The sequence below is a fragment of the Natrix helvetica genome (genome assembly GCF_964273705.1).
Source record: "Natrix helvetica genome assembly, chromosome: 8".
Classification (NCBI taxonomy): Eukaryota; Metazoa; Chordata; class Lepidosauria; order Squamata; family Natricidae; genus Natrix; species Natrix helvetica.
In genome coordinates, this window is record NC_138559.1 from 11,391,471 (window position 1) to 11,408,390 (window position 16,920).

Consider the following 16,920-nt stretch of genomic DNA (forward strand, 5'->3'; position numbering starts at 1 on the left):
GTCACAAAATCTGGGTGGGCGTGGCCAACTCGATGTCACTCACTCCTGAGTCACGTGACACCCTGCAGCCACACCTACCCAGGTTTTGTGGCTGTTTTTTTTCCTATGGGAAGCAGCTCTCCCTCTCTTCCGCCATCTCTCTTTCTCCCTCTTTCTCCCTCTCCTCCTCGCCCCCTCTCTCTCTCTCTCTCATCTAGGGCTAGGGCTAGGGATGACATGATGGCAGTTTTCTTCTATCTAACTAAACTGCAGTCACAGACAAGAGGGGGTTGGCCTATTCTTCAAAGCACCCGACTTTAGGACGCAAAGCAATGGATTGAAGCTCATCAAAGAGAGATTCAACCTAGAACTAAGGAGAAATTCCCTGACAGCGAGAACAATTAACCAGGGGAATGGCTTGCCTCCAGAAGTCGTGGGTGCTCCCATCACTGGAGGTTTTTTAAAGAAGAGACTGGACAACCATTGGCCTGGAATAGTATAGGATTTCCTGTTGAGCATGGGGTTGGACTAGAAGGCCTCCAAAGTCCCTTCCAACTGTGCTACTGTGTATTCTGCATTGCGTAAGATGACTTGGGGATTGTGGAAGTCTTTGCAAGCTGAACCAACTCATTTTAAGATCTGGTGTTTTCCGGAGGATGGACAACAAAGGCAGGTTTGAAGCACATTTCAGAGCTTCAGGATGGGTGGCTTCCCTTGATGGAAGTCCCGTCTCTGCCCCCGATTTGGGATTCCCCAATCTCTTTTAAAGTGGAAATGTGGCTTTGCTGCTCCTCCCTCAGATAATCATGGTTCTCCCCTCTTCTGTCCCCCATAGAGAAAGAAGGCCAGCAAGGAAACGGTGACACTAAGTGGAATGCCAATTTTCATCGTTGGTCAACTGGGAGGTCTTTCCACCTTCAAGGAACAGCTGTGATGGACTGTGGCTTGGAATTGCTGCAGGAGCAAAGGTAGCAAAACTATGTTTCTACTGACCTTGCTCAATAGTAGTAACTGTGAGAGGGATCTTGGAGTTCTAGTGGGACAACCATTTAAATATGAGCCAGCAGTGTGCAGCAGCTGCCCAAAAAGCCAAAACGGTTCTAGGCTGCATCAACAGAGGGAGAGAATCAAGATCACGTGAAGTGTTAATACCACTTTATAAGGCCTTGGTAAGGCCACACTTGGAATACTGCATTCAGTTTTGGTCGCCACAATGTAAAAAAGACGTGGAGACTCTAGAAAGAGTGCAGAGAAGAGCAACCAAGATGATTAGGGGACTGGAGACTAAAACATATGAAGAACGGTTGCAGGAACTAGGTATGTTTAGCTTAAGAGAAAGAAGGACTAGGGGAGACAGGATAGCAGTCTTCCAATATCTCAGGGGTTGCCACAAAGAAGAGGGAGTCAAGCTATTCTCCAAGGCAGCCGAGGGTAGAACAAGAAGCAATGGGTGGAAACTAATCAAGGGAGAGAAGCAACTTAGAATTGAGGAGAAATTTCCTGACAGTTAGAACAATTAATCAGTGGAACAGCTTGCCTCCAGAAGTTGTGAATGCCTCAACACTGGAAGTCTTTAAGAAGATGTTGGATAGCCATTTGTCTGAAATGGTATAGGGTTTCCTGCCTAGGCAGGGGGTTGGACTAGAAGACCTCCAAGATCCCTTCCAACTCTACTATTGTATGGCTTTTTTCCTTCTTGCACCATCCCAGTCAATCCTCAGTGACTTTTAGTTGTCATTGTTAAGACTTGAACATGAAACCATTGGCATTCAAACCTTGTGCTCTTACATGAGGCCAGGGATGGGCAAGTCCGAACCTGCGTGCACCTTCCACACCTTTTTCTACAGTTTCTCCTTAAGTGATGATTTTAATGCAACCGATAAGAGGCCTTCTGGACACTGTTCACTGGGAAAGAAAGGCGAAAGGGTATTGGTTGTGTTCTGGGTAGGATTAATCTAGTAGACAGTTTTGGTTCCACCTCCTTGGAGGAGGTTATCTTGGCCTTTGAACAATATGATGTCAGACACCCCCAGTTGAGAAGAGTGTCCTGCCTTTAATTTATGGCAGTTCTTGAGTGGAAAACTCTAAGACAGGGGTGTCAAACTTGATTTCATTGAGGGCCACATTAGGGTTGTGTTTGACCTTGGGGGGCCAAGGTGGGCATGGCTGGCTCAACGGCACTTTTGTCAGGGGCACCTGTGGTGGCCTGAGCATTCTGCCAGCAAAAACGGGCTCCCGGCTCTGTTTTCACCTGCAATAGCCTCTGTTGATTCGGACTGTGAGGAGGTTGGGGAGGAACATGGGCCAGTCCTGGAGTCTGGAGAAGGCTCTGATGAGGGCTCTGTGTTGGAGGCAGAGAGGGGCCAGGGCCGTCTGGCAGTTATCAGCTGCCTTCAGAGGCAGACATCAGTGAGGCAGACGAACAGCTGGAGCCTGTTCCCAGTGTGCGCATGTGCAGAGTTTCCAGATGAAGGGAACAGCTAAAGAACAGGGGTCAACTTTGGAGTAAGGCCACAGGTGAATGATGAATGGCCCTTCCCAGAGGGAATAAAAGAGGAGTGAAAGGGGAGTGGAGTTTGCAGAAGACAATTAGTTGCCTTAATTGGTTCGTGACTCTCCGAGACTCCTTGCCAAGTTTTGCATTGGCCTGGCAGCTCTCCAAGCCAGATAAGGTCTGTGACTGTAAATCCTCCCTTGAAAGACTTTGCTGGATATGAATGAGAGGAATTCACAGTAACTTAATGAAAAGTGTTTTTTGTCGGGGCAAGGAGTCTGCTTCGTAGTTTGGGGAAGCCTAGGTCAGAACAGACAGAGGTGTCAAACTTGATTTATTTGAGGGCATTAGGGTTGTTTGACCTTGTGGGGCCAAGGTGGGGGTGCCTGTTGTGGCCTGAGTGCTTTGCCAGAGAAAACGGGCTCCCGAGCTCCGTTTTTGCCTGCGATAGCCTCCTGCAACCCTCTGCCAGTGAAAACAAGAGCTTGGAAGGGCCATCCATGGCCCTCGCGAGCTCCATTTTTGTTGGCAGAGGCACCGTGGACCAGTTCTCTGTTTCCAGGATGACCCCAGGGGCAGATCTAAGCACCCCATGGGCCAGATCCAGCCCCCGGGCCTTGAGTTTGACACCTCTGCTCTAAGAAATCCCTGGGCTATAGACTAACCTGAAAGTAAAGTAAAATAATCCCAAAAGAAAGCAGTGTCATTAAGTGTTGGCTTGATGGTCAACAAAATGATATGAATCAGTCTGTCACATCCATAGGAACTGAGCTTAACTCAAGGAAGACTGCTCGCTAAAAGGGCCAGTTTGTGAAGGTTAAGGTGCTGACCTAGGAACCAGGAGGCTGTAAGTTCTAGTCCCGTGATCGCAAACCTATGTCACACGTGCCAGAGGTGGCACACAGAGCCCTCTCTGCTAGCACATGCGCAGTTGCCCCAGGTCAGATCTCCATGGCCTTTCTTTCATGAGCTTCTTTTTCCCTGCAAACGACAAAATAAGAATCTCATGAAAGAAAAAGATCTTACCTCTTACTGCGCTGCCGGTGTTGGGAAGTCCCACCTCCCGATCTCTGCTGCGCATGCATGAATGTCCATGCACACATGCACCTTTTAGTTTGGGCATGGGTGCGCAGTTTGGCCACTCGGTGTCTAAAAGATTCACTCGCCATCACTATTCTAGTCCTACCTTAGGTATGAGATAGACCTAGGGCAGGAGTGTCCAAACTTGGGAACTTTAAGACTTGTGGACTTCAACTTTCAGAATTCCCCAGCCAGCATGGCTGGCTGGGGAATTTTGGGAGTTGAAGTCCACAAGTCTTAAAGTTCCCAAGTTTGGACACCCCTGACCTAGGGTGACTTTGGGCCAGTCACTCTCTCTCTCTCTCACCCCAACTCAATTCATAGGATTGCCGTTGTGGCCGAAATAGGGTGAAGGGATATTAGGTATGTGCACCGCTTTGAGTTATTTATAAAAATACTAAAGATGGTGACGAATAAACATTTAATAACAATCTAAAACAATCTAAGGATTACTAAATTCCTACTTATTGCTCAACCATGTTTATTCGTCAACAAATAAATAACTATAATAACAATAATGAAATAATAATGGATACAGCTTAATTATATGTATGTATGTATGTATGTATGTATGTATGTATGTATGTATGTATGTACTGGTAAACTAGTAAAATAAATTCGGATATAAATTGCAAATTGCAATCTGGGAAAAAGACCTATAAATTTTATAGGTATAAACATTTAATAACAATCTAAAACAATCTAAGAATTACTAAATTCCTACTTATTGCTCAACCATGTTTATTCATCAACAAATAAATAACTACAATAACAATAATGAAATGATAATGGATACAGCTTTATATATATATATATATATATATATATATATATATATATATATATATATATATATATATATATATATATATATATATATATATATATATATATATATATATATATATATATATATATATATATATATATATATATATATATATATATATATATATATATATATATATATATAATGTACTGGTAAACTAGTAAAAGAAATTCGGATATAAATTGCAAATTGCGATCTGGGGAAAAGACCTCTAAATTTTATTAATAAACTTCTATTTAGGTTTTGTCATAAAGGCATAATGTTTTTGGGGGTTTGACGAGAGGAATTGGGATATAAATAGTAAATGATTTTTAGCCAATTGTAATAACAACAAGGAAATGTCAATGGATATTGTTTAATAATATATATATGCTCTGGTATTGGTAAAAGCAACTTGGATATAAACTCTAAACAGCGAGTTGGGGGGGAAAAGGGGGGGAAAGGCTTAGAAACTTTATTAATTGTCATAAAAGTGCAATGTTATTGGAGGATTTTTGAAATAGCTAACGAATGCCATTATGTGGTTGTGTCTTTAAGTATGAATAATTTGAGGTAAAAGCACATTCAAATAATTGTAGTCAAATGAGAATTGTGGTACATTGATAGTAAGATATACAAAGATTTTTTGATTTAAAGTGTATAATCTAATATGAACTACAAGTAATAACTGTGGAAGAAATGCACGAAAGTTATCTGTAACCAATCGACACACTTTCTACAAGATGTAACGAAGAATGATTTTTTTTGTGTTTTTGTTTAATTAAAATAAAAAAAATTCAATAATAATAATAATAATAAAGATGGGATATAATGAATACTTAAATTAAAAGAAGTGAACTGGAAAGTTTTAGCTTTCCTGGTTTTCCAAAGAGGTCACTCCTAGCTTCCTGGCTTCGGTTACTCCTTTTTTTAAAAAAAAAAATGTAATATCTGAGTCTCGACCTTCTGAATCTATCTTGCCAGCCAGAAATTCTGGTCATGTGAGGCCTCCTAATCCTTAAATCCACCTCGTTTCTGATAAGGAGAGTGAATCAAGGAAGAAAGACACCACCTCTTACTCTAAAGTCCAGATTAAAATGCAAAGGTGGGGAGTAGGGAAAGGAGTAGGGGGTGTTTGCCTTATTTTAAAAAGAGCTGCTGTATGGATCGGTCCCAGCCCACAAGCAGTAGGCTGCTTTGAAGAACCAGGATGAGACACTGCCACGAAAGCTTGCCTGTTTAATTAGAAGCTGGGTGTATCTGTCCTCTAGGATGACTAATGCTGTATGCATGTAAGGTGCCCTTCAGCTACATATTCCTGAAACAGCTGACCAAGCCTAGCAGCTGTATCTTTAAAGGTGCAGTGTATACTTTTTTAAAAAAATGTTTGTTTTACATTAAAGCTGCAACAACTTTCTCTCTGCTGGAACAATGTTGCAGTTGGATATAACTGGCATTCCAAGCCACAAAACCATATATATATATATTTTAATTAGAAAATATCCAATTCTCTTTCGGGTTACGGTGGCCTGTAAATGCAGCCTTGCATGCCATACCTGGTTTTATGCACCATGCACATCAGAAAATGTGGTGGAGGAATCCATGGTGTACTTAGGTGTGTCTTGCACACATTGCCGATGGTAAGTGGATCTCCTTAGCCACCAGGCCAGATCTAAACTGAAACCCGTGTCTTTTCCTGGTTTCCTGGTTCCTTGCTCCTTTCAAGCCAAGAACAACACAAGTTTGGAACAAGTTTAGAATTTTTCCCTACCGTAAGACTATCAGGGAAGACTCGGTTTAGACTTCTGGATGGGGAGGATGGGAATTGTAGTTCAAAATATCTCAATTGGAGCAGGGTGCTATATATCAAACCAGTGTATCTCAACTTCAGTCCCCTGAAGATGCATGGGCTGCAATTCCCAGAATTCCTGTTGCTGGCTGGGGAATTCTGGGAATTGAAGTCCACACATCTTCCAAGGGGCTGCGGTTGAGAAATGCTGTTCAGCCACACATTTATTTCTAAGGGCAAAATGAATACAGGCAGTCCTCGACTTACAGCCACAACTGAGCCCATACTTTCCACGGCTAAGTGAGACCTTTGTTAAGTGAATTTGGCCTCATTTTACAACCCTTTCTTGCCACAGTTGTTAAGTGAATCACTGCAGTTAATAACATGATTGTTAAGTGAATCTGGCTTCCCCGTTGACTTTGCTCGTCCGAAGATCACAACATGGGGAATCCCATGACCCCGGGGCACTGCAACCGTCATAAATACGAGTCAGTTGCCAAGAATCTGAATTTTGACCACGTGACCATGGAAATGCCTGTCAGAAGTGTGAAGAATGATCATAAGTCCCCTTTTTCAGTGCCACTGTAACTTTGAACGGGCGCTAAATGAACTGTCGCAAACCGAGGACTACCAATATAGGCCCAAGGGCATCGTTTGGAAGGGAAGGACCAGCAGGGTTGGGAATGGGGGAGGGGGGAGAGGAGAAATCCCCTCCCCCCAAATGGCAAAAATATTGGGGAAGACACGTGAGAGGGGAACCCCCAAGAAGCCCATACCAACTTCTGCGCCGGCAGCTCCTCGGATTAAGGTCCGAAGCTGGTGCGGACGGAGGCAGCAAAGCGTCGTCCTGGGCGGCCAAGTCCTTCCCATCCCGGGCAGGGGAAGAGAGAGAGAGGTGATCCCGCCCGGTAAGAGGCGGAGAGCGCCCGCCCTTTGCTCGTCTGGCTGCCCTCGGTAGAGAAGGCGGGCCGTTGGACTTCCCAAAGCTGCCCGGGCGGCGGCGGCAGCGGCGGCTGGAGAATCAACTTGGGCAGAGAAAGGGAGAAGGCGGAGCAGCCAGCCAGCAACCGGGTTCACCCCGACTATGGCAGGCGAGCTGGAGGCTCCCGAGGCCGGCGGAGGTTGAAGCGCGGAGCAGCAGCAGGAGGAGGAGGAGGGGGAGGAGGAGGGGCGAGGCTCCCCCCCCCTCCAGCCCAGCATCGGCATGGCTCGCTGGATCCCCACCAAGCGGGAGAAATATGGCGTGGGTGAGTCCCCCTCCCCAAACCCCGCACGCCTCCCTGTTTCCCACGTGCAGGATGCGTGTCGCCCGCCCGTCCCTTTGCCCGGAACTTTCCCATGCAGTCAGTCCAGAGATTGTCTGTGCGGGGCGGATCTCTCTCTCTCTCTCTCTCTCTCTCTCTCTCTCTCTCCTTCCTCCCATCAGCTCGCTTCTTTCTGTTCCTTTTCTGTCCTCCTTCCTGCTTGGCCCGCAGAGGCTTCACTGACTCCCGCTCTGATATATTCGGGAGCCGGAAGGATCCCGCCGGTTTTCGGATGCGCGAAGCCCAATCGGTTCACAGCCGGGGAATGGGAAACGAGACCCCCACCTTCCGATGCTTTTTTTCGGCGGCAGAAAAAAAACCGACGCCTTTTCTCTCCCTTCCTCTTCCTTTCGGCAGCCTCTTCTTTTTTTTTTTTTCAACTTTGCCAAAGCGCCTTCCAGACGGGCAGAGGCTCCCTGTTCCCATTATCCCCAGCCAGGAGGTAGAGAGACATGGGAATTGGAGGGAGTGAACAGTAACAGAGTTGGAAGGGAGCTTGGAGGTCATCTAGTCCAACCCCCTGCTCACGCAGGATGCCTCTACTAGGGATTCGAATCGCCCAACCGTGGCTGCTTAGTTATCCTTTAAGGTTCTTTTGATCTGTTGCCTATCTCAGATGGGGTGGGGGGAATGGATGCTTTTGTCCATAGAGGTGAATATTTGTAGCTCAGGGTTAAAATTAGCGGTGCTCCCTGAACTTGGTTGTTTTCTTGCACTTTATCCAAACATCATCAGTCAATGAAGCGCTGCATAAGATAAAATAATATGCAGCCTCACCGTTTCTGCCTGCTTTGCTGTGCATGTGTTTTGCTTTTGCAAATAATTGCATTGTTATGCATTGCAACATGTATCCTGATGATGTTACCTAGTTGGGTAATGAAACATCTGCAAGCAAACAAGCCCAGAGAGCACAAGGACCCCACAGATTGCTTTGTTTTCCTTCTTGCCCCTACCCAACCCCCCACCCCACCCCACCCCATGGGATTTTTAGTGCCAGGGAGCTTGTGAGTCACCTTTGGGGCTGCAAAGAGAGAAAACAAAGGCTGGGGGTTTGGAATATTGTTTGCCATGGTTTAATTAACCTCCAATGCAGCCCGATGGGAAGCACTGAAAGGCTGTCAGCCTCAGCCGTAAATAGTCAGTTACATCAGATGAATTAATGGGGAGTGCAGAGGTGGACTAGTTTGGGGAGGGGGGTTTGATGTGAAAAGCTATGTACTCAAACAATGGACCCTTCACTTTGGTGCCCTGCGCAAGGCCATCTTGTCATCTCAAGCAATCCATCAGAATTTAAACACTGTTTTTCTCCATAAGCCATTTCAGCAGGATAACGGAGGGAACTTGAGGTCTTCTAGTCCAACCCACGCTCAAGCAGGAAACCCTATATACCATTTCAGACACACGGTGGCTCAATCTCTTCTTCAAAACCTCCAGTGTTGGAGCACCCACTACTTTTTTGGGGGGGGAAGTCATTCCACTGATGAATTACTGTAACTGTCAGTAAAATTCTCCTTAGAGGAATGTTCTCCTTTTGTCCCCCCTGTCGGGTGTTTTGTATGCAGTTCCTGGATCTTCTAGTCCAATGAGCCTTAGTTATCTTGTGTTTTCCCAGAACTCAGGGTCACTTTTAGCCCAAACAAGACCTGGAAGCTCCTCCTCCTCCTCCTTCTATTTTCTCTTTCACCATCACGTTAACTTTATTATATCTGTCCTTTTCTTCTGAGAGCTGATGACTTGGAAATCAAGGTGGGCAGCAACTCAAGGCAGTTAGACAAAAGTGAAGAAGATTTAACAGATTAACAGAGTTGGAAGGGACCTTATAGGTCATCTAGTCCAACCCCACACACACACACACACTCAAGCAGGAGACCCTACACCATTTCTGACAAATGGCAATCCAATCCAGATGTGTGTCACCTGGTTCTTTCCTCAAGTAAAAGATCCTGGGCCTTAGGAGCAGTTTCCAAGCCAGTAGCAGCTACTCATTAATGACTGAGATATTTGCAATGTCAGGAGCTCATTGATTCACGCATTGTATAATAATTCCACTGAAAATCATAAATAGGCTTGAAGCTGAATATTTCCCCCCACAGTCAAATGTTTTTTTTCTTTCTCATGTTTTTAGGGAGCCTGAATTCAGGTTCCTAATAACTCAGCACTTGCTACCTGAGGCTGAAGAGCATTTGCTCTTCTCCAGCCTGATCAACCTTAAAGGGTGACAGTGAAAAAGCAGAGTTGGAGTAGCTATTTTTTGGCTATGGTTGTTAAGTGAATCGCTGCAGTTGTTAAGTGAATCACATGTTTGTTAAGTGAATCCAGTTTCCGCCATTAACTTTGCTTTTCGGAAGTCTACTAAGATTGCAAACGGCCGGTTGCAAGCATTGTAAATATATGATGGTTGCCAAGCACCTGAATTTTGATTATGTGACCATGGGGATGCTGCAACAGTTGTAAGTGTGAGGACTGGCTGTAAAGTCCCTTTTTAAAAACAACGCTTTCGTTACTTCAAACAGTTGCCAAACAAATAGCTGCCAATTGAAAATTGCCTTCAAGGGACTGGAGGCTAAAACGTATAAAGAACAGCTGCTGGAATTGAGTATGTCTAGTCCAATGAAAAAAAAAGGACTAAGAGTGACATGATAGCAGTGTTCCAATATCTCAGGGGCTGCCCCAAAGAAGAGGGAGTCAAGCTATTCTCCAGAGCACCTAAAGGCAAGAGAAGAAGCAATGGATGGAAACTAATCAAGGAGAGAAGCAACCTAGAACTAAGAAGAAATTTTCTGACAGAACAATTAACCAGTGGAATGACTTGCCTCCAGAAGTTGTGGGAAGCTTTTAAGAAGAGATTGGACAATAATTTGTTTGGAACGATATATGATTTCCTACCTGAGTGGGGGTTTGGATTAGAACACCTCCAAAGTCCTTTCCAAGTCTGTTAGTCTGTTACCTGTATTTTAGACTCTTTTTCCAGCATACAGTCTTAACATTCTGCTTATGAAACTTTCAGTCTTATTGATATTTTTTCCAGCACTGGAACTATCCTTTGATTTCTATGGATCTTAGTGGGGGGAAAGCCATATCTTTTAACCTGTATAGATTTTTTGGATGGGTTCACTTAGTACAGGGGTGTCTAACCTTGGCAACTATCAGATTTGTGGACTTCAACTTCCAGAATTCCCCAGGCAGGCAGGCAGGCAGGCAGGCAGGCAGGCAGACAAACAGGATGAATGGATGGATGGAAAATTATGGGAGTTGAAATCCACAAGACTCCCCTGACTTAGTATATCTTTTCCTTCCTAGAGAATACTCATGACAACATCTTTAGTTAATTGATTCAAGAAGTGACATAAAATGTATGTTCCATCGCTGTTATCTTGATCTGAAAATTTTAGAATAATATTTCTGGAAATCTGTAGTTTGATTATTTGTCCCAGAATATATTAGTGTTACATAGAAAATGTGGATTTTCGGTGAGCTGTTTAGGAAATTCCCCATTAGAATGGTTGTTTCCAACAAAACTTGCACTTCTGCAATTCTTGGAGTTTCCCACAGAGCTGCTACTTGCATTTCCTCCTTGTATGTGAGCTGCTGCTTTCTGAGCTGCAAAGGAGCAATATAGCATGTACCATTTGTATACCCAAAGCAGAAGAAAGGTTGAGTTTCATGGGGAATTGGAGAAAGGGAATGTCATTCTGGAATCCTGAGACATCCAATGAGTGACCAGATCAAAAGTAGTTTTGGGTCATAACATGAATTCAGTTGGGTAACTTATTACCACAAAATATCTGACGACATAATACAATACAATGCAATACAACAGCAGAGTTGGAAGGGACCTTGGAGGTCTTCTAGTCCAACCCCCTGCCTAGGCAGGAAACCCTATACCATTTCAGACAAATGGCTATCCAACATCTTCTTAAAGACTTCCAGTGTTGGGGCATTCACAACTTCTGAAGGCAAGTTATCCCACTGACTAATTGTTCTAACTGTCAGGAAATTTATCCTGAGTTCTAAGTTGTTTCTCTCCTTGATTAGTTTCCACCCATTGCTTCTTGTTCTGCCCTCAGGTGCTTTGGAGAATAGTTTGACTCCCTCTTCTTTGTGGCAACCCTTGAGATATTGGAACACTGCTATCATGTCTTCCCTAGTCTTTCTTTTCATTAAACTAGACATACCCAGTTCCTGCAACCGTTCTTCATATGTTTTAGTCTCCAGTCCCCTAATCAACTTTGTTGCTCTTCTCTGCACTCTTTCTAGAGTCAATCATGAATGGATTGGTTAGATTCCATAGGAATCTGAGACAGCAATAGTTACTTTTGATGCTAGTTTAATGGAATTATCATTAGAGAAGTCTTCTTAAAGACCTTTCGCTTCTCATCCAAGAAGCTTCTTCAGTTCAGAACTGAACTTGAAAAACCACCTTCGGAAAACCATGACTGAGAATCTCCAGAGTCATTTTTTCTTCTGAACGCCTTATCATAAGAAAGGGTAGCTGCAATAGAGTAGAATAGGTAAATCTATAACTTTTATGCATTATCCTGCTTAAAAACCCACTTATTAAGAAAATGCATAGAAAATCAATTTTTTAAAAACCAATTGTATAGAACACCTTTCAACAACTAAGCACATTCAAGATTTGCTATTTTGGAGTGAGTGAAACACATCTGGAGATCAAAGGTTCTAGGACACAGCTTTAGAATGTTACAAGTGGTGTTGTTTTTTTAAAGAAAGAAACAGCCATTGCTGTATATGATTTGTAGCAAAAGGCAGCTAACCAATCATGGCAATAAAAGAATTAGAAAGTGTTAGCAATAATAGCCTTAAAAGGTTTTCAGACAAATGCTTTGGTGATCTCAGTTAAGAGCGAGCATGTTGACTGGGTGGGTGGTAGATTCATTTTATGTCTTAATCTGGATGATTTAGCTTTGAGAGCTGTGTGTAACTACCTATTGCTGTTTGCAATCTGTAGCAGGTTGTGCATACCCAGACAATTCAGTAAAGCATGTTTAAGCAAACCATGGTTCCATAGATTGTTTGAATTGCATGGGGAAATAAAGAAGCAATAACTAGTCATCTTCTTTTAAACACCCTGTAATCCCTTGAGGGGTAGAATCTTGGGCAACTGAATGAAACTGAGTGTTTACTGGCTGGATGCCCTTCCTGTCGCCAATGCGGAGTTATATTCCGCAGATATATTCTCATTGTGCCCACAGAGAGAAAGATCTGCCTCTGCCTAGGATTGAACTCACAGCCTCCTGTTAGTGAGGTGAGATCTCCCCCTCTAGGCCACCACACCACTCAAAGAAGCAATAACTAATGAGCGGTACAAATTGCAGCCAATGCTTGCATGGGTACAGGTAGTCCTTGCTTTACAACAGTTCATTTAGTGACACTTCAAAGTTACAAAAGCATTGGAAAAAATGAGTTTCCAGTCTGCTTAGTTGGCCGAATAACAGAACTCCTTCTGAAGTCCCTCCCTCCATTACTCTTGCCTCAGAAATACTACGAAAATTAGATTTTTTTTTTTAAGTATCTGTTTAAAAATATGAATTATTTCTCCCCGGTTGTGAAATTTGGGACCAATTGAATCATAGGGTTTGAGTCAAGATCATGCTTAGGCAAACACATTGAAATCAGTGCGGTGAATTAGTCATAGCTCATTTGAGGTTCCATTGATTTTCAGTGAATACTAAATCTGAACCTCGTATAAGGGAACTTTGAAAAGAGAGGAACTTTTTTTTTTAATGTTTAGCCATTACCTCAAATTAATGTAAGAACACAAAACTGAGTGCATTTATATATTCTGAGATACAGTACAACTGAAATATAATATTATTTATATCCTCTAGTGCAGTGATGGCGAACCTATGGCACGCGTGCCACAAGTGGCACGTGGAGCCATTTGTCAGGGCACGCGAGGCGCTGCCCTGTCAGCTGGCCAGCGCACATGCACGCTCTGGCCAGCTGAGTTCACCGTTTTTAAAAGCAATTTTTCGCCCTCCCCAGGCTCCAGAGGCTTTATAGGAGCCTAGGGAGGGCGAAAAGAGCCTCCCCCGTCCCCCGGAGGCCCTCCGGAGGCTTCAGGGACCGTCCGGAGGCTTCTCTGAAGCCTTCGGAACGCTTAAAACGACTTCCGGTTTGCTCGGAGGGTCGTTTTAAGCGTTACAAAGGCTTCATGGAAGCCTTCAGATGGTCCCTGAAGCCTCCGGAGGACCTCCGGGGGGGCGGGGGAGGCTCTTTTCGCCCTCCCCAGGCTCCTATAAAGCCTCTGGAGCCTGGGGAGGGCGAAAAAAGCATGTAAAAATGGGGGGTCGCGCCTGTTGTGCGCGCATGCGCACTGGGGGGTCGCACATTGCATTATGGGTGAGGGACACCCGCACACGACCCCCCCCTGCGCTCCCCCCACTTGTGGCACGCGAGCCAAAAAAGGTTCGCCATCGCTGCTCTAGTGATTAATTGATCGCAACCCCTTTTTAACTTTTGTCTGGAGAAAATACTATCAAAGTCAATGGAATTGCATCTCAATACATGTACAGGGAGTCTCCGATTTAGGAGCAAAAAGTCCAGCGGTATGCAATAGGGTCATTAAGCAAGGCACATCTAATTTTGTGACCTTTATTGCAACAGTCAGTAAGCAAATCCAGTTTCCCCTACTGACTTTGCTTGTCAGAAACCGCCTGGGAAAATGACAATCATGTGACCTCAGGATCCTTAACTCCATTGTGAACGCATGTTGATTGTCCAGCATCCAAATTGTATCCTTGTTGCAATGGGTTTTTTTTGCAACCATTTTTCCCAACACTCTTCAAATGGTTGTTAAACAAATGGCCTTCACTTGAGAACTACCTGTATATAAAACTGCAATCGGGGAGATCTCTTCCTCACTCAAAATTATAATCTCTTAATTATAAGAATGACAAAAATAGAAAATATGAAATAGGCGTTCTGTTAACTTCAGCTTAAATTTACAGTAGGCTGGATTCATGCTACACACTAAACCAGGGGTGTCCAAACTTGGGAACTTTAAGACTTGTGGACTTCAACTCCCAGAATTCCCCGGGGAATTCTGGGAGTTAAAGTCCACTAGTCTTAAAGTTCCCAAGTTTGGACACCCCTGCACTAAACCAAAGAGAAGACAATTGTTTGGTTGGCATAATGTTGTTGTCCAAACAAATAAAACATATCCTGGAATTAATGGAATTGACTAATCGTACAACATGTGAAGACAAAGGCACAGTTGCCACAAGATACTAAACTACAAGGTCATTTAAGCCTCACTCGTATGTGTACAATAACTATAGAGATTTATTTCAGTACGTTTCAGTTATATTGGAAGTGTGTTATTTCTCACTGCCTACTCCCCATCATTTTAAGTTGGGTAACTAATAGGGAATTTTGAGTGGAAACTCAGTGTCCCTTAGGGAAAAAACGAAGTACCTAAATACTTGCCCACATAACATACAGGAGGAAAGTTTAAAAGATTACATGCTGTCCTTTAAAATTGTGAGCAGACGGGAAGAGGTAATCTGAGCTGCTTTTTGGGCAGTCCTTGTATTCTTTTAGTTTTGATGATTGACCAAAAAAAGAGGAGAAGTTTATTAAGCTTCCTATTACCATTTAATCTACTTCCCCCAGTGGAAGAAACAAATGGAAAATCCCATTTTCTTTCTACCCCGGTGACATAAGACCCTGGTTAACATTTTTAGTGTGGCATCTGCAGTTATTATACTATATGTAGAAGTTCCCTGAACTTTAACTTTAACTTTTTAACTTTTATTTAATTTATAAACCGCGCCCTCTCCCAGAAGGGACGCGGGGCGGTGTACAGTCATATTAAAACACAATATAAATACATACAGATATAGATAAATATAGATAAATATAGATGGAGGAGGTAACATATAAACTGTACAATAATAATTAGAATTAAAATTAGAGATACATTAAAACTACCCCTAAAAAAGCTACCCCAGAATAAAATGTTTGCCAGGAGGTAAAAATGGGACTATAAATGGGCTAGGCCAGCTAGTTGGAACAGGTGGGTCTTGAGTTTCTGTCGGAAGGAGCGAAGGTCAGTAGTGGTTCTGATATCGGGGGGGAGGTCGTTCCAGAGGGTTGGGCCCATCACAGAGAAGGCTCTACTCCTGGGCGCCGCCCGTTGGCATTGCTTAGTGGACGGCACCTGGAGGAGTCTCTTCCTGTGGGAGCGAATTGGTCGCAGGGATGTATGAGGTAAGATGCGATCCCGCAGGTAACTAGGTCCTGTGCCATGGAGCGCTTTAAAGATGGTAATCAACACCTTGAAACGCACCCGAAAAACCACAGGTAGCCAGTGCAGCTCGCGCAGGAAAGGTGTTATGTGGGAGTACCTGGTACTCCCCATGATAGCCCGCGCGACCGCATTCTGAACTAGCTGTAGTCTTCGTGTGCATCTCAAGGGGAGCCCCATGTAGATGGGCTCCAGGGTGAATCCGGAAGTTTGGAAGACAAAATCAGCCCAGATTAGACCCTGCAATACATTGGTGGGTTTCTACCGGATCGCACGATCCGGTTGGTCAATGAACCCGGAAGTAAGTTTCCTGCCCCGCCCCTGTCACTGGACACCGCTTGCCAGCTCTCCACCAGCTCGGGCGCGACCGGAGAAGTTTCTCTTCTCAGAAATGTCTTCAGTGGAGCGGTGGCAGCTTGCGTTCCTTTCAGGAGCTCCACTGAGGAAACTTCTCCAGTCGCGCCCAAGCTGGTTTACACTGCAGAGACGAAATGCCAGCCTTAGGGTTGCAAAGCCCACCTGCCTCCCCTTTGCGCCTCTTGCAGCTGCCAGCTGCTCAGGAAAGGCGGGAGGCTTCAGCTGGCCAACTTGTGTAAGACAAGACAGGCAAGCTGGTGGGCGCATGACTCTGCCCAGGACAACGTAGAAGGTGCAGAATCAGTTCTGTCTGAAGGCGAGAAGGCTCGGAGCCACCACCACCCCTGCTGCAATATAAACTAGTATTGTCATCATCTTTTAACGACACCATAATCCTTGGTGGGGTGGAGTCTGGGCAACTGAATGGGGCTAGCAGAGTGTTTACTGGCCGGATGCCCTTCCTGTCACCAATGCGGAGTTTTGTTGCAATATGAACTAGTATGCAAGTGAGAAAACATTTGTTCGCCTTGATCAATCTTTAAATGAAAAGTTCAGACCTAGTAGTCAAACGTTGATGTCCAGCTTTTACTTCAAAATGACCCAGGTCTAGATGGTTGAACAGCATCATTTCTCACTTTCCCCGAGCTTTTGTTGATTCTGTAAATTGAGTTGCCTCATTATAAGTTCTAAACATATTTGCAATGTATAGATGAAGATAGCTTGCCTCCTTATCTAAATGGAAACAAAAACCATATTTAATCTGCACACCTTCATGTTACTTTCCGGCTTCCAGTGAGTCATTGATGAGCTGGCTTTCCTGTATGGCTTTTCAATTTTAAT

General features: G+C 44.1%; 1 protein-coding gene across 2 annotated transcripts in view; it reads left to right on the plus strand.

The window, feature by feature from the left end:
• Positions 1-862: 862 nt before the first annotated feature.
• The window catches only part of DOCK5 (dedicator of cytokinesis 5), a 154,931-nt gene continuing 138,873 nt past the window's right edge, over positions 863-16,920 (plus strand). Inside the window, exon 1 of one of the 2 annotated variants that reach the window (XM_081960726.1) lies at positions 863-947. Coding sequence is in view for 1 of the 2 variants with exons in the window: in XM_081960725.1 (XP_081816851.1) it covers positions 7,355-7,397 (43 nt within the window). In the remaining variant the exon portion in view is untranslated. Of the gene's footprint in view, positions 948-7,131; positions 7,398-16,920 lie in introns of those variants that run through there. The other variant, XM_081960725.1, reaches the window with a different exon arrangement.